The sequence below is a fragment of the Pongo abelii genome, chromosome 13 (assembly GCF_028885655.2).
Source record: "Pongo abelii isolate AG06213 chromosome 13, NHGRI_mPonAbe1-v2.0_pri, whole genome shotgun sequence".
Taxonomy (NCBI): Eukaryota; Metazoa; Chordata; class Mammalia; order Primates; family Hominidae; genus Pongo; species Pongo abelii.
In genome coordinates, this window is record NC_071998.2 from 108071985 (window position 1) to 108092128 (window position 20144).

A 20144-nucleotide genomic window follows, 5' to 3' on the forward strand; every position below is an offset into this window, starting at 1 on the left:
CTTTCCTGGCACATCTAGATCAAAGGAACTCTAGACAGTTTTCCTCAGATCCTCCAGGTGGAACTGTTGGACATTTCTCAGGCCCTCTGGAGGCTGGAAAAACTAGCTGATGGACAGAGCCAGCTGGTCTTAAATGACCTTGTGGTGGAATAAAGTGGATGAGGCAGCAGCTGTACTACACACCTGTGAGTCAGGTGGGAAGGGAGAGGAAGGAGAGTGATGGACAAGGGCCAAGTGATGCAGCAGGTACCAGATTAAAAAGTGATGGCCCAGCATCAAACATGCCCTTAGCTCCTAGGCCTTACAGGTACATTTGCCCTTTGAACTAAAATGTTCAGTTAAGAGGTGGGAGGCAGAAAAAAACTGAAATGGACTAGAATTAAGTTTCCACTAACAATGGAACAGAAATGAAATGAAATTCAGTGACAGAAACGTAATAGAACATTAGATACGCTGTGCTCCTAAATTTGTGTGGCCCCAAATATATCCACTACATACAAATATCAGTAATGTGGTCTCATTATCTCACTCATAAATGGTACTTTGTAAATCCCAAATCATTGCCAGTTATATTCTTTGAGCTCTTTCAGTTTTTTTTTTTTTTTTTTTTTAGAAAAATCTGTAAGTACCGTTGCTCCCTTTTGAAAGATTAAGAAACTGATGCTAATGAAGTCAACATAGACTCCAAAGCTATGGTCATTCTAATGCCTAAATCCAGGCTTTAGCCCAATTCACTCAGCCCAGCCTCCTTTCCATGATTCTTCAGTGAGAACTCATCTCAGCTCCCAGTGTGGGAAAGAAAGCCAAAGTGGCAGAAGGAGTGATAGTGAGACATGATCTTGGTCCTCCACCCTGCCACCTGGTGGTAAGACCTTGGAAAGTCACTCTGCTTCCTGAGCCTGTTTCCACATTCCTGAGGGAATCTACTGCCCAGGTTTGTTGTGAGGATGAGCTCTTAGCTTGTAGACATGCTTTGAGAATGCTAAAGTATTCTAAAAATATAAGGAATTATCATGTAATACCTGAAAGAATTTCTTAGAAGGTGAGCTACAAGAAGTTTCTCTTTACAGACATGATGGAGAGTCTACAGAGAAATGAAAGGGATTTAAAATCTCAGGACAAATGTGGTATTGCCCTGTCTATTCTGAAGCACAGAGAGGAGCTAGCCTTACATCCATTGAATCCTGAAGTAGTGGTTTTAAAATTACATCCTTAATCTAGAGAGGAGGGTCTTTGACAACTTCATCAGACCGTTGAATCTTCTCTTATCCCCTAGGGAATGAATGTTCTTTCTCTCTCTCTTTTAATTTTTCCAGTTTATATGAATAAAAGACAAAGAGAGACAAGCCCAACCTACACACAAACACACACAGACACACACACACACACACACACCACACACACCCCTCTGCATTTGAGGTTTCATTCCTATGGGATGTCTATCCTAAAAGAGAAGGAGCTTAATTAATTTGAGAAAAGAGAACTAATGGAAAAAAGGGAAGAGGCAGACAACTTAATCCTTTGAAAAAGGTCAGCCTCACGTTCTGGACACAACACAGGACATCCTTTTGAGCTGTTTGTCCACTGGCTGGGTTTAAGACTTCAGCAAATCCTCCTCTTCCCCACTAGCACATTTCCAATGTGCTATATGAAGGGTTAGGTTTCAATGGTCTGAGGCAGACAGCTGTTGATGTATATCAATCTAGCATCTACAACTCCTGTTGCCAGCACCCCAGTTTTTCTTGAGAGTCTATGCCTTGCAGTAGGGCCTTGCATTTCAGGTGTAGCTGCCTCCTGGTGCAAGCTCCAGGCATGACTGCTCTGGGATGAACCCAGTTAATCCCCCGGACCAGCAATTGGTGCAGGGATAGATGGGCATGAGAACCAAATTGGCACAATGAGAAGGAATCTGGTGACAGTAGTTGAAGGTACTAGGAAAGAGGTGTTTTTGTCCTGTAAGACTTGCATCTAGCCTGCAGCTGGCCCAAGAATGGCACAGTGCCAAGGAAAGCAGAGCTAAGATAAGGAGGGGGATTCCAATGACATTGTTTGAGTCCTTCAATCCAGTTTTCTCCAGACTTCCACTTAAGCCAATGCATTTCCTTTTTTTTTTTTTTTTTTTTTGCCTATACTAGTTTGAGTTTAGTTTCTATCACTTGTAATCCTGAGAATTCTAATCACTAAAATTTCTAATTGCCCATTCACCTCTGAAGATCTTTGAGTCTCAAATATAGTTTCATTGCATTATTTCATTCTAGAAGCTTCTTCTTCATATTGATCTCCTGACCTTTGTCTGTTTCTCAGCTGGTGTGTAGCTGCATTAAGGGCCAAGTGTGTGTTCTCTCTCCCTTGGGTCTTGTTCACAGAGCCTAGTCCAGAGCAGGATTCCCAACCTTGGTTCTATCCTTCCCTTCTTCTTCTTCTGTCTTTTTCCTTTATTTACTGAGATGGGTACTTTTGGGGTGTTGAGCTGAATCAACAGATCCCCTGGGTTCTCCCTCAGTTTTTTAAGAAACATAAACTGAAAAGCTAGTCTATGCTATAATGTGTCACAGGTGACTTAATAAAGCTAAGTACAGCATACAGTAAGGATACTGTATGGAAAAGAGGGTCACCTGGGGGGAGGGAAAAGGCCTTATAAAGGAGATGTCTCTGGAAAGATGTTCACTTGTTTGCTTCATAGGCTTGGAGAGCAATTCTTTCTAGGCAGAGAGAAGGTACAAGAAAAGGTTCTGAGGCATGAAACAGGCAGGCAAGTTCACAGAACTCCATCTAATTAGCTCCATTAGGCTCTAGTGTAGATTGAAATGAAGCGATAAGAGACGTGGCTGGAGAAACTGAAAAGGGACCACAGAAAGAAGAGCATTGAATGCCAGGCTGAGTTTAGCCTATGTGGCAATGTTTCCCAAGTGTATTTTCAAGATACCCCAACACACACAAACACACACACACACGTTAAAAAGTCAGGTTCCTGGGACCTAATCTCCTCTGTAGAATAAAAGCTTGTAGAGTTCGAACTCTGTGTCTTAGGTCATTCTTATAAAACCATCAGTTTTGGCACACCCTTCTCCAAGCAACAGGAACCCTCCCGCATCTTCTTGTGTGACCCTGACCCACACTAGATACTAAAATTCTAAGCAAACAAGGCTGCCTCTCCCTTCCTTCATGTCTTTGCTTGGCTGTCTCCCCTCTTTCCCTAATGTAAGTTGACTCATCTTTTGAAGCCAAAGCCAAAGCCAAAAGCCAACGTCCCAAGGAAGCCTTCTATGAAACTGAGGTCCCAGCTGAAACTTTCTCTTCCAGACTACACCAAAGCACCTGTCCGTACTAGTTACAACTCATTGGCATCCCCCCTACTATTGTATTCACAGAGGTAAGGCATGCCCTGTCTTACTCTCAAATGGACTGTAAGCTTCTGAAGGCCAGAAGTTCTCTAAGGCCTATTGTGTGGTGGGCACTTAAGTTATAATATCTTGTTTCATTCTTCCAACAATTCCAAGAGGTAGGTTTAATGATCTCACTTTACAGGTGAGGAAACCAAGGTAGGCTGGCATGCTGAAGGCCGCAGAGGCAGGTAAAGGTAGTGTGGGTATGATCCTCCTTACCAGCGTTCCCTCACAGGGCAGGGCTTCTAGCAGGTGGCCTTAGCACCTAGGCCAATGCCATGTTCCCGGGCCAATGGGCACTTACCACACATCCCGAGGAGTCCACCTGCCGGTCAGACACACACTTGAAATTGCGAGTGCAGCCCCCATTGTTTCGAGAGCAGTCACGAACTGGCCCGAAGGAGGACAGCAGGTCATTGATGGTTTCAAAGTATGTGGACAGCATCGCTTCTTCCCTTGGAGAGAAAGGGGATGGTTAAACCCCAGAGACATTTGGATCCTTAGATTAAAAAAAAAAATGTGAATTCATTACATTTGAAACCAAAACTTATTTGTAATCAGGAAAACAATAATAATCAATATTATAAAAAGGAAACAACAACAGGTATACCATAGTATGACACGGTGCTTGTCAAGTTGTGATACAGAGAAATGGACCTAGAATTCTATACTCTTTATTTCATAAATACTTATGATTCTTGGAGGTAGTCATGAGATGTGCACTTTACCATAAGGGAACCGTGGCTTAGCAAGATGAAGTATCTTGCTGAAGGCTAGCAGCTTACAATGTGACAGAAATGAAGTTTGTATTAACTTCCAGCTGAGTCCAAAGAGAAGGCTCTTCTCACTACCTGACTCTTAGCTTGCATCCTACCTGTTTCTACAGATTTCAGGGCTTCCTGTAGCAACTCTGCAGTTGGGCACATCCTTATTATTCCAACTTTGTGAATATAAAATTGAAACCATGAAAGACTGTGGGACTGACTCCAAATCCCACAGTCTATAAACAGCAGAGCCAAGACACAGACACAGGAGTCTGACCCTCTAGCGCCCTAGATCCTTATTTTTCAGATGATTGCATATAAGTCACACCATCAAGACTGTCAGCAACAGTTGTTGGAAATGTCATGGGATTCCAGAGAAATACATGATTCCTCCCAAATGAGGTTCTCAAAAGATAAGACTAGACTTGATACCACAATCCATGGATCTGCCAAAATTTTGTGAGATGGAATTCTCTACAATGGAGGATACAGATGGGAGCCTCTGATGCTGTCTTCTGCAGAAAGGACCCGAAATAAGAGATACAGTTGCTCTGGGGTATATGATTCCCATACTTACAAAAGATTTTAAAGGAGCACCATGGGCAGTGAGAAGAGGCACATATCCCTCCCTGGTCTGTGCCTCATGAGGTCCAGAGCTGTGAAACAAGGGAAATGCCTGCATCCACACATGAAGCAGGAAGAGGCTAGCACACACTAGAGGGGGTGTCTCTGCACCATCTTGCATACCTTCTCCCATTCTTCTCCACTTCAGGCTTGGACCAGGTTTGAAACTCCTAATTCATTTCCTGCCTCCAGTCTTATCCCTTCTGTCCCATCTCTCATACTGACTGTCAGTGAACTTGGTAAATCCCAGCTCTAATTAGATACTCCTCTGATCAATAGCTTCCCAGTACTTAGAGAAGAAATATAAATTAGTTTCTCTGGCACTCGGACTTCATAATCTGGTCCCTGGTAACCTGTCCAGCCACATTTATCCTCTCCTCATATCTCTATCCACTAGGCACAGGCCTCGTCTCATTCTCTGAACACAGAATCTTTGAAAACGGGTTCTAAACTGGAAAGTTACATGCAGGAAGTTTATTGCCGAGCCCTCTTGGGAGATGCATCTGTAGATGGAGAGGAAGGGCTGGGCATGGTGGCTTATGCTTGTAATCCCAGCACTTTGGGAGGCCTAGGAAGGAGGCTTGATTGAGCCCAGGAGTTCAAGACCAGCTTAGAAAATGAGGCAAAACCCTGTCTCTACAAAAATTTTTTAAATTAGCAGGGTTTAGAGGAGCCTGCCTGTGGTCCCAGCTACTCAGGAGGCAGAGGTGAGAGGATCTCTTGAGCTACACTGAGCCATGATCAAAACCCTGTCTCAAAAAAAAAAAAAAAAAAAAAAAACGGTAAGCGAAGAAGGCAGGATTTGGTAAAAGGAGAGACTGATCTACAATGCAGGTCTAAAGTATCAGTTGTTCCTGCAGGGACCTCTGGAGCTGAGAAGGCCCTTTATAGATGTCCTGAATTAAGGCAAGGAATCCAGGCCTTTGCATCCCCACAGTAGCCAGTCATTGGTGGGGGCTGCTGTCTGGAATGGGATATACTTGGATAAGCCGGTTCTCTGACGCTGAAGGCAATGCCTAGTCACTGACAGCCACAGCTGGTGGGTGGGTGGGTTGGCCCTGAAGAGGGGATCTGGGTGTGGTACCTGCAGGCACCTCTCTCAATCCCTAATCATGCTCTTCCTTCTGCCTGGGATGCCCATTTCCAAATGCTTACCTGATGAAATCCTAAGAATCTTTGAAAACTCTTCACATTCATTCATTCATTCATTCATTCATTCATTCATTCATATATTTTACAAGCTTACTGAGTGTTTACCATGTACCAGGCACAATGCTAGGTGCTGGGGACACAGCAGTGACATCAGGCAAGATCCTGACTCCCGACCTCCACAGTAGCTTTATGTTACCGCCTTTGTGAAACCTCTGCTTCCCCCTACTAGAATTAATTCCTTTTCCCTGCGAGCATAGCGGCTAAATCTTTTAATTTATTGATCTTAATTATCAGCTTCACAGTCTCCCCGAGAGAGTATAAGCTTTTAAAGGAAAAGGCTCAAGATTTATTCATTTCTCTTTAGCCCCCAGCACAGAGTCTGGAAGGAAAGTGTTCTAGGTAAACATTTTCAAACGAAACACAGAAAACACCCAAAAGCTTAGACGCAGTCTTCACCAATGAGTACTTTCACTAAGAACCTCCTCAGCAGGGCACTCCTCTCTGTCTCCCCAACTCTGGGTCCCCATTCCAAATCCTTTGTGTTCAGGGATGCAGCACAGGGACAAAGGAGAAGGGTGAGGTGCTGCAGGGTTATCCCTTGCTTCCTAACTTTGTAGGGAGCGAGGTGACAGGTTTATGGGAGGAGAGAATTAACAGTTCCTGAAATGAAGCTTAGGGAGACTTGCCACTTTTGCATCATGAAGAGAGTTGAGGATCCTGGGAAGACATTAAGCCTATTAAAATATTAATACCCTAGAAGGGAGAAGAAAAAAGGTAAAGTTAGAGAAGGAGATAAGGCAGAGGGACCAGGCTGGGTGCGGTGGCTCACACCTGTAATCCCAGCACTTTGGGAGGCCTAGGTGGGCTAGGTCAGGAGATCAGCACTATCCTGGCTAACATGGTGAAACCTCGTCTCTACTAACAATATAGTAGCCAGGTGTGGTGGCATGCTTCTGTAACCCCAGCTACTCAGGAGGCTGAGGCAGGAGAATTGCTTGAACCCAGGACGCAGAGGTTGGAGTGAGCCGAGATCCCACCACTGCACTCTAGCCTAGGTGACACAGTGAGATTCCGTCTCGATTAAAAAAAAAAAAAAAAAAAAAAAAAAAAAAGAGGGACCTGAGAAAGTGAGAGAACAAGAGATAAACAGGTAGAGAAACTGCTGAGAAGGAAAGAAGAGACACAGAGAGGCAGAAACACATATAGTCACCTGGAAACAGATAAAGGGATCTAAAGGTACAGAGGGACAGACAGACAGAGAGTTATAGAGGGACAACAGGTCATAGAGACAGACAGGAAAAGAAAGGCAAATAGAGGAGAGAAAGGATGTGAAAAGATAAAAATGAAAAGATAGAATTGGAAAAAGAAAGCAAAGAGAGAAACAGAGGCATAAGAAACAGATGAAAAGAGGAGACATCCTCAAGGTAAACAGAACAAATGTGTAAGTGTGCCGAGGAGAGGGAGAGAAGGTGGGAGGGGGAGTGAGAAAAAAGAGCAGGAGGAGACAAATGCAGAAAGACAGAATGAAACGGAAGAGAAAGACACTGAGTAAGAAAGAAAACACACCTGTCTCTACTAAAAATACAAAAAATTAGCCGGGCATGGTGGCAGGTGCCTGCAGTCCCAGCTACTTGGGAGGCTGAGGCAGGAGAATGGCGTGAACCCGGGAGGCGGAGCTTGCAGTGAGCCGAGATCGCGCCACTGCATTCCAGCCTGGGCGACAGAGCGAGACTCTGTCTCAAAAAGAAAAAAAAAAGAAAAGAAAAGAAAAGAAAGAAAACACAGGATGGGCGCGTTGGCTCATGCCTGTAATTCCAGCACTTTGGGAGGCTGAGGCAGGCGGATCACTTGAAGTCAGGAGTACGAGACCAGCCTGGCCAACACGGTGAAACTCGTTTCTACTAAAAATACAAAAAATAGCCGGGCATGGTGGCTCTTGCCTGTCGTCCCAGCTACTCAGGAGGCTGAGGCAGGAGAATCGCTTGAACCCAGCAGGCAGAGGTTGCAGTGAGCCGAGATGGCACCACTGCACTCCAGCCTGGGCGACAGAGTGAGACTCTGTCTCAAAAAAAAAAAAAAAAAAAGAAAAAAAAAAAAAAGAAAACACAGAGCCATGGAGAGCAGAGACAGACAACAACAAAGAAACAAGGAAAGGGAAGTGAAAAACAAGCAAAAACATGTCACCTTTCTCTGGAAGCTAGAGACAGTTCAAGCTATAAAAATACAAAACTGTCCACTTTTAAAAGGATTGATTCTGCATAAACATCAGTTACATGAGGGGAACATTACTTGAAACACAAAGATCTGACACAGGGGCCATACTAAGTTAAGAAAAGTGATTGTGTCAGGCTAGGGAATGAAGAATCTGAGCACAAGACAGGAAAAAAAGCTTAAAGCAGACACTGGCATTTTCTTAACTCAAAGCAGTCACTGGCGTTTTCTTAACTCGGGGGCTCAATCCTTCATCTCACTTGTGGAGCCCAGGGTTTAGGGTCTGTTGGATCTTAGAGCTGCCCCAATCTGGGGGTGGGGGGGGGCAGCAAAGAGATGAATGGAAGAGCACTGGGGGCAGAGGCAGGCTGGACTGGTAGACACTGCCCTGGAGCATCAGGAGACCAGGGTGAGAATCCCAGCTTTGCCAGCAATCACCAAAACTACCAACATCCTCTTCATTATTTAGGATTTTCTGGGCACCTGCTATGTGTTAAGCATGGTGCAAGGTTCCCTTCCTGTAATATTCCCTGTGATTTTCACAAGAGCCCTAGAAATGACAGTTTTATACCCAATGTGCAGCTGGAGAAACAGGGGCTTAGGGAAGTTATGTCACTTGCTCCAGTTCTCAATGCCATGATGCAGTGAGGCCAGGCTGTGCACTCGAATCTGCCTGACCTCAAGTCCTGAGCTGCCTGAGTTAAACTTTAACAACTTACTCTGTGTCTTGGGCAAGTCAGAGCCCTCCTAGCAGTAAGACCCGTAAGAATGTGTGTTCAATCTCTCTGTCTTAGCAGAGGAGGACAGAATGGGCAGAGCCTGTGAGTTCTTTATGTACCTCCCACAGCCTGATTCCTGGGCCGTGCATGTGGTCCACAATAGCCTCAATCCATGCAGGAATAGAAGGGGAAAGCACAGTGTTTCAGTTTACTAGAAGGGCCATAACAAGTACCATGAATCAGGTGACTTAAAACAACAGAAATCTATTCTCTTGCCATTCTGAAGGCCAGAAGTCCAAAATCAGGGTTTGGTAGAGCCCTGGTCCCTCAGTAGGCTCAAGGAGAGAATCCCTCCTTGCCTTTTCAGAGCCTCCCATGGCTCCCAGCCATGCTTAGCTTTCCTTGGCTGGCAGTTTCAGGACTCCTGCCTCTGTCCCCATTGTCATATGGCCTTCTTGCCTGTGTGTCTGTGTGTCCTCTCCTCTTCTTAAAATGACACCATTTGGGCCGGGTGCAGTGGCTCACATCTGTAATCCCTGGGAAGCTGAGGCAGGTGGATCACCTGAGGTCAGGAGTTCGAGACCAGCCTGACCAACATGGTGAAACCCCGTCTCTACTAAAAATACAATAATTAGCAGGGCGTGGTAGTGGGTCCCTGTAATCCCAGCTACTCGGGAGGCTGAAGCAGGAGAATTGCTTGAACCCGGGAGGCAGAGGTTGCAGTGAGCCGAGATCATGGCATTGCACTCCAGCCTGGGCAACAGAGCAAGACTCCATCTCAAAAAGAAAGAAAGAAAAAAAATGACACCATTAGTTGGGTTTAGGGTCCACCTTAATCTGTTATAACCTTTTCTTAGTTATATCTGCAAAGGCCTTGTTTCTAAATAAGGCCACATTCTGAAGTTCTAGTGAACACAAATTTTGGGGGGACAAAATTCATGCAATTCCACAGGGCACAGGGGAATGTGCTCACATTCGCATGGTAGGACAGAGCCAGGACTAAGTAAAACACCTCAGTCCTTGACTCTTATCAAAGTGCTCCTAATACTGCACTGGCTCTTCTCACTCTAGACACTTCATGTTTCATTGTGGTCCTTACAAGGTTTGAAAAATCTTAGGGAAAGGATCATGATGAAGTCACTCTCCGTATTATCTGTGCCTTTATTTGGGAGGAGAAAAGACCAACTTTAATTAAATACCTACCACACTCCAGGAACCGTGTAGAGGGTTTTCAACCACTCTACAGAACAGAGCTTGGCAAACTTTTCTGTACAGGGCTAGATAGTAAAGATCTTAGGCTTTGCAGACCATACAGTCTCTGTCCCAATCACTCAACTCTGCTTTTGTAATACACAAATAATCATAGACAATATGCAAAAGAATGAATGTAGCTATGTTTCAATAAAACTGTATTAAAGATGGGTGTAGTGGCTCATGCGTGTAATCTCAGCTCTTTGAGAGACTGAGGTGGGAGGATCACTTGCGCTCAGGAGTTCAAGACCAGCCTGGACAACAGAGTGGGATCCCATTTCTATAATTTTTTTTTTTTTAAATTAGCCAGGTGTGATGGTGTGTGCCTGTAGTACCAGTTACTCAGGAAGCTGAGGTGGGAGGATTGCTTGAGCCTGGCAAGTTTGGGGAGGTGGGGGTCAAGAATTTGAGTAAGCTGTGAGCATGCTACTGCACTCCAACCTGTGTGACACAGTGAGACCCTGTCTCAAAAAAAAAAAAAAAAAAATACTATATTTATAGAAAGACACAGCCAGATAAATTATTTTCTGTTTTAGATGTGAAAACCCTGAAGTCAGTGTTGGAGTTAGGAGTTGAACCCAGGTAGGCCCAACTCCACATTCTTTCTCCTGCATGAATCTTCTGAAACTCAGCCTTCTCATCTGTAAAATGGGAACAATATCTGTCTCATTCTCAACTCTGTAGATGACTATGAGGATATAATAACATGATATAGAAATGTGTTTTCCAAACTCTAAAACCTAATGCAAACTTATTCATTGTTTATTCATTCAATAAATATCTGAGTACCTGCTGCATGCCACGTACTGAGCTGATTATTATTATGGCTTTTCTTTGGCCTCCCAGCACCTGTTTCTGTTCCTATATAACCCAGACATTGTGCAAAAGGTTCCAAACATCTCTCTATCTCTGACATACAAATTATTATTATTTTTTCTGTTAATACTGGCTCCAAAACAGAGATAGCCAGACCCCACCAGACTGGGTGAGACAGCCATCCCCTCATTACCTGACCGGTAAAGTACAAATGTGTCACCTGGATTCCATTTGGCTGAGTCAGCCCAAGCCCGATGCATGGTGAGCATTAAGCAGGGTGGCTGGGAACAGATGCTGACATGGCCTGCTGTTAATAAATACCAGGAAAGGTCTGTGTCACTCATAGAGAGATGTGAATGGATGATGCCAAGCCAAGACAGTGACAAGTCCCTCACTGAAGCAGATTAATCATTCTCTGGTAATAGCCGACAACTTTGTTTCCTGAGCTACCTGGGAAGGAGGAACCTAAGACAATGTACAGATAAAAATCAAGCTCAGGGCAGGCACAGTGCCTCATGCCTGTAATCCCAGCACATTGGGAGGCCGAGGCAGACAGATCATGAGGCCAGGAGATCGAGACCATCCTGGCTAACATGGTGAAACCCTGTCTCTACTAAAAATACAAAAAATTAGCTGGGTGTGGTGGTGGGCGCCTGTACTCCCAGCTACTCAGGAAGCTGAGGCAGAAGAATCGCTTGAACCAGGGAGGCAGAAGTTGCAGTGAGCCGAGATCGCGCCACGGCACTGCAGCCTGGGCAACAAAGCGAGATTCCGTCTCAAAATAAATAAATAAATGATAAAATAAAATAAAATAAAAAATCCAGCTCAGTTTTTTATTTAAAGAAAGAACACTTTGTTGAGATATAATTCACATACCATATGATTTACCTACTTAAAGTGTACAGTTTAAGCAGGGTACAGTTTAAGTGATCAATATTTAAATATTTTCATCAACCCGAAGAGAAACCCTGCCTCTATCATAAGTCCCTGCCTACTTCCTCCCAGTGACCCTCGTGTTGGGAAACCACTAATCTTCTGTCTTTATAGATTTACCAACTCTGAACACTTCATGTAAATTAAGTTATACATTATGTAGCCTTTTGTGACTGGCTACTTTCGGTTAGCATAGTGTTTTCAAGGTTCATCCATGTTTCAGCATGTATCACTACTTTATTCCTTTTGTATTGCCAAATGATATTCCATTATATAGATATTCCACATTTTATTCATCCATCATTAGTTGATGGACATTTTGGTTGTTTCCACTTTTCAGTTACTATGAGTAATGCTGCTATGAACATTCATATACAAGTGTTTATGTAGATACATGTTTTCATATATCTTGCGGCTCCCCCTGCCCTGGGATTTAGGGAGCCTTCTCAGCCCCTAATAGCATGAGCCGCAGTGTAGAACAGTAGATAACAGGGCAAGTTTGTCTGGAGTCAGACTGCCCTGAGGAGGAATCCCAGCTTCACTCACTGTGACACCTTGGGCAAGCCTCTTCTTTCTGAGACGGAGTCTCACTCTGTCGCCCAGGCTGGAGTGCATTGGCATGATCTCGGCTCACTGCAACCTCCGCCTCCCAGTTCAAGCAATTCTCCCGCCTCATCTTTCCAAGTAGCTGGGACTACAGGAATGTGCTACCATGCCAGACTAATTTTTGTATTTTTAGTAGAGATGGGGTTTCACCATGTTGGCTAGGCTGGTTTTGAACTTCTGACCTCAGGTAATCCAGAGACCTTGGGCAAGTCTCTTAAACCCTGAGCCTCAATTTTCTCATCTGTAAAATGGGGATATTAATACCTAACTAGCAGAGGTAGCATGAGTAATAGATTAGAGAGCAAATGTGTCAAATGCCAGGCACACAGTAAGTGCCTAATAGCTGGTAATAAGTGGTACCATCTGAAAGTCCCTCAAAGTTGCAAGAACCATGCCTTGAGAATGTTGAGAAGCTCAATGTAGGAGAAGGGATGAAAGATCTGAGATACCACATGGTCCATTTACTCAGTTAAAAATGTTTCTTTGGTGCTGGGCTTGTTCTGGGTACTCGGCTGTGTCCTGGGAGACACAGGAATGGATGTAACAGAGCTTGTGCTAGGCAGGAAGAAAAGCACTAAGCTACAAGATAAGTGAGGCCACAGGAACACAAAGATGACTCTCTCTCTCTTGCCAGACCTTGGAAGTAGGAGATCAGAGAAGGCTTTTTGGAGGAGGTAATGTTGAGCCTGAGACATAAAGGATGGGTGGAAATTAGGTAAAGGGGGATAAATAGAGTGGGATAAAGAAATTCTAGGCAGAAGGAAAGAATATGCTAAGGCCTAGAGGTAGGAGAGGGAATACCCTGATTGAGGGGCTTCAAGAGATGCAGAAAAGCTGGACTGTCAAGGAGGAGGTGAGATATGGCAAAGGCTGAAGCAGCAGGAGTGCCAGGAGCCAGGCTAGAGAAGATTCCTGTGTGCCAGGCCATGGTGATTCTGGACTTTACCCTGGAAGCTATAGACTGCCACCCAAAGGTTAAAAAGCAGATCCTGCTTTTATTTAGAGTAATACCATAGATGAATAGTTTACACAAATCCTTATGGCAATAATAGTTCATGCTGATTGTGCATTCATAATATGCCAATAAATGGTTTAAACACTACATGTATCAACTCACTTAATCCTCCCCCAAAACACAATGATGTAAATGATACATCCCCATTTCATAGGAGAAAGAAACTCAGGCACCATTTTGAGGCTGTTTTGAGACCTGTTAAGGATAATGTAGGAAAAGCATTAGGACAGTGCCTGGCACATGGTGACTGCTTTATAGGGATTTCTTGAAAAACAGCTTCCAGGGGAGGGATAGCATGAGGTGGCACAAGCCACAGGGAGGTAGATTTGAGCTTTTCCAAAGCCAGAGATATTCAGCAAGGGAACACTCTCTTCCAAGTTACTGCTCCAGCCTTCAGGAATGCATACTGAGGAGGCATGGCCATTTTCCTGGGATAGTTGTGGGGGGAGTCAGGTCTCCAGGGGAGAGGGTGTACAATATCATGGTGATAACAACATTCACGTGGGCTAATATCTACTGAGAATTTATGACATGAGAACTTTGGCTTAACATAGATTATCTCATTTAATAATTGCCTATGGGATTGTGCTATTATCCCTGTTGATATGGTTTGGCTCTGTGTCCCCACCCAAACGTCATGTTGAATTGTAATCCTCAATGTTGGAGGAGGAACCAGGTGGGAGGTTACTGGATCATGGCAGAGCGGGGAGGCAGTGGATTCCCCATTACTGTTCTCGTGATAGTGAGTGAATTCTCACGAGATCTGGTTGTGTAAAAGTGTGTAGCACTTGCTCCTTCACCATCTTCCTGCTGTTCCAGCCATGTAGGACATGTCTGCTCCCCCTTCCCCTTCTACCATGTTGTAAGTTTCCTGAGGCCTCCCCAGCCATGCTTCCTGTGCAGACTGTGGAATACTGACCCAATGAAACCTCTTATCTTTATAAATTACCCAGTCTCAGGTAGTTCTTTATAGCAATGCAAAAACAAACTAATGCATCTATTTTTTCAATTTTAAAAGAAATGTACAACTCAGATGCAGGACTTGGCATTTACAGAGGTGAGAGGACTGGCAGTGAGTCCTAGTGACAGAGCTGGGTTCCACCCTGGGTGTATCTGACTTCGGACTCTTTAGTGTCCTGCCTTTCTCTTTAAGAAGTCTTTCCACCCAGAGATTCTGGGACTGGTGTTTTAGCTGACACTTAACATTCTCCTTCCTCTAGCAATTATGGTTTGCACTAATTTAGGTATATATATATATATATATATATATATATAGCTGTTCAGAGTGGTCTCATAACTTCCTGGGAGTGTCTTGTGCCTCTGAGTAGCTTGTTAGCTTCCTGCATGACTAGAGTCCTCCTCAGTCACATCTCTCAGTGCACTGGGCATGCTGCAGCTGTTTGCTGAATAAGGGCAGGTGTTGAAGGAAGAGAAGGAGGGCACAATAAGGCCCATCAGCTGTGCAGTCTTTAGAACAAAGAGAAAATGATTGTAATGTCTGTTGTCCATCTGTGTGATGGAGGCAGTAATATTAAACTCACAGAATTGTGGGTCAGAATTCAAAGAGTTAAAAGATATGAAAGTCTCTTATCACCGGGCTCAAACAAATAAAGATCCTCAATAAAGAGCTGTTGTGTTTTGGAAATGAGTTTGTGCATTTAACAGATATTTATCCAGCACTCACCCCTGGAGTTGGAGGTTGGATATAGACACAGCCTCGTTTTATTGTACCTCACTTTATTGCTCATTGCAGATATTATTTCTTAAAGATTGAAGGTCGGTGGCTACCCTGTGTCAAGCAAGTCTATCAGTGCCATTTTTTCCAACAGAACGTGCTTACTTCATGTCTATGCATCAGATTTTGGTAATTCTCACAATATTTCAAAATTATGTTATTATTATATTGGTTATGGTTTGGGGAGCCCTCATTGCGCTCATATAAGGCGGCCAACTTACTTGGTAAATGTAAGGCCTCCCTGTTTGCTGAGACACCACAATATTAAAATCAGGCCAATTAATAACCCTACAATTTCCTCTAAGTGTTCAAATGCAAGGAAATGTCACACATCTCTCACTTTAAATCATAAGCTAGAAATGATTAAGTTTAGTGAGGAAGGTATGTGGAAAGCCAAGACTGACGAAAAGCTGGGCCTCTTGCACCAGTTAGGCAAGTTGTGAATGCAAAGAAAAAGTTCTTAAAGGAAATTAGAAGTGCTATTTCTGTGAACACACAAATGATAAGAAAGTGAAACAGCTTTATTTCTGTTACGGAGAATGTTTTAGAGGTGTGGATAAATTAAACCAGCTACAATATTCACTTAAACCCAAACTAGGGCAAGGTCCTAATTCTCTTCAATTCTATGAAGGCTGAGAGAGGTGAGGAAGCTGTGGAAGGAAAGTTTAAGCAGAGATGGATTCATAAGTTTTAAGAAAAGGAGCCATCTCCATAGCATAAAAGTGCAAGGAGAAGCAGCAAGTGCTGATATATTAATAGAAGCTGCAACAAGTTATCAAAAACATCTAGTTAACATAATTAATGAAGGTGACTATGTTCAACAACAGATTTTCAATGTAGATGAAACAGCCTTGTATTGGAAGAAGATGCCATCTAGGTCTTTTATTGCTAGAGAGGAGAAGCCTGGCTTCATAGATTCAAAGGACAGGCTGCCTCTCTCATTAGGGGTTAATGCAGCTGTTGAAGCCAATACTAATTTATCATTATAAAAATCCTAGGACCTTTAAGAATTATGCTAAATCTACTCTGTCTGTGCTCTATAAATAGAACAGCAAAGCCTGAATGACAGCACATCTGTTTACAGCATGGTTTACTGAATATTTTAAGCCCACTGTTGAGAACTCCTGCTCAGAAAAATGAGCTGTGATGGAGATGCATAAGAGGTTAATGTTGTTTTCATGCATTCTAACACAGCATCCTTTTAGCAGCCCATGCATGAAGAAGTAATTTCAAGTCTTATTATTTAAGAAATACATTTTATAAGGTTATAGTTTTCATAGATAGTGATTTTTCTGATAGATCTGGGTAAAATAAATTAAAAACCTTCCAGAAAGGATTCCCCATCTTAGATGCCATGAGAAACATTTCTGATTTATGAGAGGAGGTCAAAATATCAATATTAGCAGGAGTTTGGAAGAAGTTGATTCCAACTCTCATGAATGACTTTGAGGGGTTCAAGGCTTCAGTGGAGGTAATAACTACAGATGTGAAAATTGCAAGAGAACTAGAATTAGAGGTGGAGGTTGAAGATGTCACTGAATTGCCACAATCTCATGATAAAACTAATGAGAAGTTGCTTCTTGTGGACAAGCAAAGAAAAGTGGTTTCTTGAGTTGTAAACTACTAAACTACTCGTGGTGAAGATGCTGTGAATACTGTTGAAATAAGAACAAAAGATTTAAAATATTACATAAACTTGGTTGATAAAACAGTGGCAGGGTTTGAGTGAATTGAAAAAATTCACTTTCAAAAAGTTCTGTGAATGCTGTCAGACTACATCACATGCTACAGCAAAATCTTTCGTGAAAGGAAGAATCAACTGCTACAGCAAACTTCACTGTTGCCTTATTTTAAGAAATTGCCACAGCCACTTCAACCCTCAGTAACTACTACCCTGATCAGTGAGCAGCTGTCAACATTGAAGCAATACCCTGCACCAGCAAAATGATTATGGCTCACTGAAGATTCAGATGATCATTAGCTTTTTTTTAAGCAATAAAATATTTCTTAATTAAGGTATGTACATTATTTTTTAAACATGATGCAATTGTACACTTAATAAACTATAGAGTAAAAAGTAACTTTTATATGCACTAGGAAACAAAAGTATCTGTGTAATTCACTTTATTGTGATATTTGCTTTATTATGGTGTTCTGGTACCTAACACATAATATCTCTGAGGTGTGCCTGTATCCAGAAAGAGCAAAACAAACATGGGCTTTGTCCCTCTGGGGCTTACAGTTGTTGGGACAAGTAAGTTCCTCTTCAAAGACTCAACTTTCTGGTCATAAATTGTAAACCAAACCTATCCCCTCCTTTTTTCACAAATCGCACACTTACCCTATTTGGAAAAGTTTAAGTCTTAGCCAACAGGATCTGCTTAGATTGTGTGGTCCAACCCCAGCCAATAGGGGAAGGACACAGAAACAGGAACTGCATTAGAGTTAAAAACCCCTTCCCTCCTTTGTTAGGTGTGCTCTTGCTATTGCAACCAGTGCAAGCAGCACCCTTCTGCAGAAGTAAACGTGCCTTGCTGAGAAATTTTCTAAGTGTGGGTTTCTTTTGGCTATGCTGAGCACTTGTTTCCAACACAGGTAGTTATTGGAACAGTCATTCAACAAATACCTGCCTTAATATCAATATGTGTGTCTGTATCTATGGCTATAGCTATGTCTATGTTATATCTGTATCTATGTCTATATATCTATAGCTATACATCTATGCCTATGCCCCTATCTATACCTAAATTTATAATTACAAACTGTGATAGATGCTTTAAAAATACTGAATACAATAAGATCATATGGCAGAGTGGCCAAGCTAATCTAGGGATTTGGGGATGGGAGTATGGACTGAGGCAGATTTCCCTAGAGAGTATGAGGCCCTGAAACCAAACCAGCCTGTGGCTTGGTGAGGTTTCATCACACCCAGGCTGCCCCCAGGAGAGCTGGGATGATGTATATCCTCCACTCCCACCCCCACCATGCACAGTGACCATGGAGTCCATCATTCCTCTGGCAAAAAAGCCACCTTCTCCTCCCTGTACTTGTTCTGACTACTTAGTCATAGAAATTATCCTCTTCACTTAAACAAATTTACAGGAAAAGAACAAACAATCCCATTAAAAAGTAGGCAAAGGACACGAACAGACACTTCACAAAAGAAGACATTCACGTGGCCAACAAACATGAGAAAAAGCTCAACATCACTGATCGTTAGAGAAATGCAAATCAAAACCACAATGAGATACCATCTCATGCCAGTCTGAATGGCAGTTATTAAAAAGTCAAGAAACAACAGATGCTGGTGAAGCTGTGGAGAAACAGGAACACTTTTACACTGTTGGAGGGAATGTAAATTAGTTCATCCATTGTGTAAGACAGTATGGCAATTCCTTAAGGATTCTAGAACTAGAAACATCATTTGACCCCCTATTACTGAGTATATACCCAAAGGAATATCAGTCTTTCCATTATAAAGATACATGCATGTGTATGTTCATTGCAGCACTATTCACAATAGCAAAAACACGAAATCAACCCAAATGCCCATCATGACAGACTGGATAAAGAAAACGTGGTACATATACACCATGGAATACTATGCAGCCATAAAAAGGAGGTCATGTCCTTTGCAGGGACACAGTTGGAGGTGGAAGCCATTATCCTCAGCAAACTAACGCAGGAACAGAAAACCAAACACTGCATGTTCTCACTTACAAATGGGAGCTTAACAATGAGAACACATGGACACAGGGAGGGGAACAACACACACTGAGGCCTAACAGGGGGCTGGGGGAGAGACAGCATCAGCATAAATAGCTAACACATATGGGGCTTAATACCTAGGTGATGGGTTGATAGGTGCAGCAAAACACTATGGCACACATTTACCTATGTAACAAACCTGCATGTCCTGTACATGTATTCCAGAACTTAAAGCTATTTTTTTTAAAAAAAGAAATTCTCCTCTTCACCCACTCCTCTTTCTCCTACCCTTTGCAAATCTCATCCTTATTTTGAAAAAGAAACAAAAAGTTTCAGTGGCAAATGCTGAAGCTTGAGGATTATTTATTCATAAATTACCCACATGGAGTCACTGAGAGCTCCTCCAAGCTCTCATCTCAAACAGAAGAAGCTCATTAAGATGGGAAGTCCTGGGGTCTCAGGTGTGATTGCTCAGAAAGCCAGCACCTTCCCCTGGCTCAGGGTGTGCCCTGCTGCTCAGGAGCCTGAGAGACTCTGGTGATCTGGATGGCAGAGGGGGTTGCCGTGAGCCAGCAGAGCCCAGCATTAGACAGTAAATGGGGCTGTGACCTCTAGAAGGAAGAGCACTGGCCTGGAGGCTCAGGTATGGTATCAGAGTCCAGCTCAGCCTCCCTCTGCTGTGTGTCCCTGGGTGACCCTCCACCCTCTCTGGGCCTCAAATTCTACATTTCTACAATGATGGGGTGATCTCTAAGGGCTCTTCCAGCTCCAATTTCTAATAACATAATGTGGCTTCCCAAGAAGACTGACAACTGCTTCCAGTTGTCAATGTCACTTTCAGAAATAAGGTGAAAATGCAAGACTGGAGAGAGACAGAGACAGACAGACAGACAGAGAGAGAGAGAGAGAGAATTCATTGTTTTGAATCTGAGGAAATCAAGGGACTGTGTTATTATGAGGAAGCAGCCCTGGGCTCAAACCCAGGCCCTGCTGCTCATTTGCTGAGAAAACTAACAACTTATTCAACCTCTCTTGAGTCTCAGTTTCCTCATACATAAATCGTAGATTATAATACCGAATTCTTAGTTTTCATGAGAATTACATTAGATAATAAAATTTCCATGAAGGCATGGGTTCTGCCATGCTCACTGAAGTCTAGTGCCTTAAACAGAGTGCCTGGAACACTGTGCAGGCAACCCAATTTGTATCGGACAAATGAATGAA

At 43.1% G+C, this 20144-nt stretch overlaps 1 protein-coding gene across 2 annotated transcripts in view; it reads right to left on the reverse strand.

The window, feature by feature from the left end:
• Positions 1 to 20144, reverse strand: part of ASTN2 (astrotactin 2) — a 997527-nt gene that overhangs the window by 442521 nt on the left and 534862 nt on the right. For both annotated transcript variants that reach the window (XM_054520535.2, XM_054520536.2), the window contains exon 11: positions 3691 to 3841. In XM_054520535.2, the coding sequence (XP_054376510.2) occupies positions 3691 to 3841 (151 nt within the window). The remainder of the gene's footprint in view (positions 1 to 3690; positions 3842 to 20144) is intronic.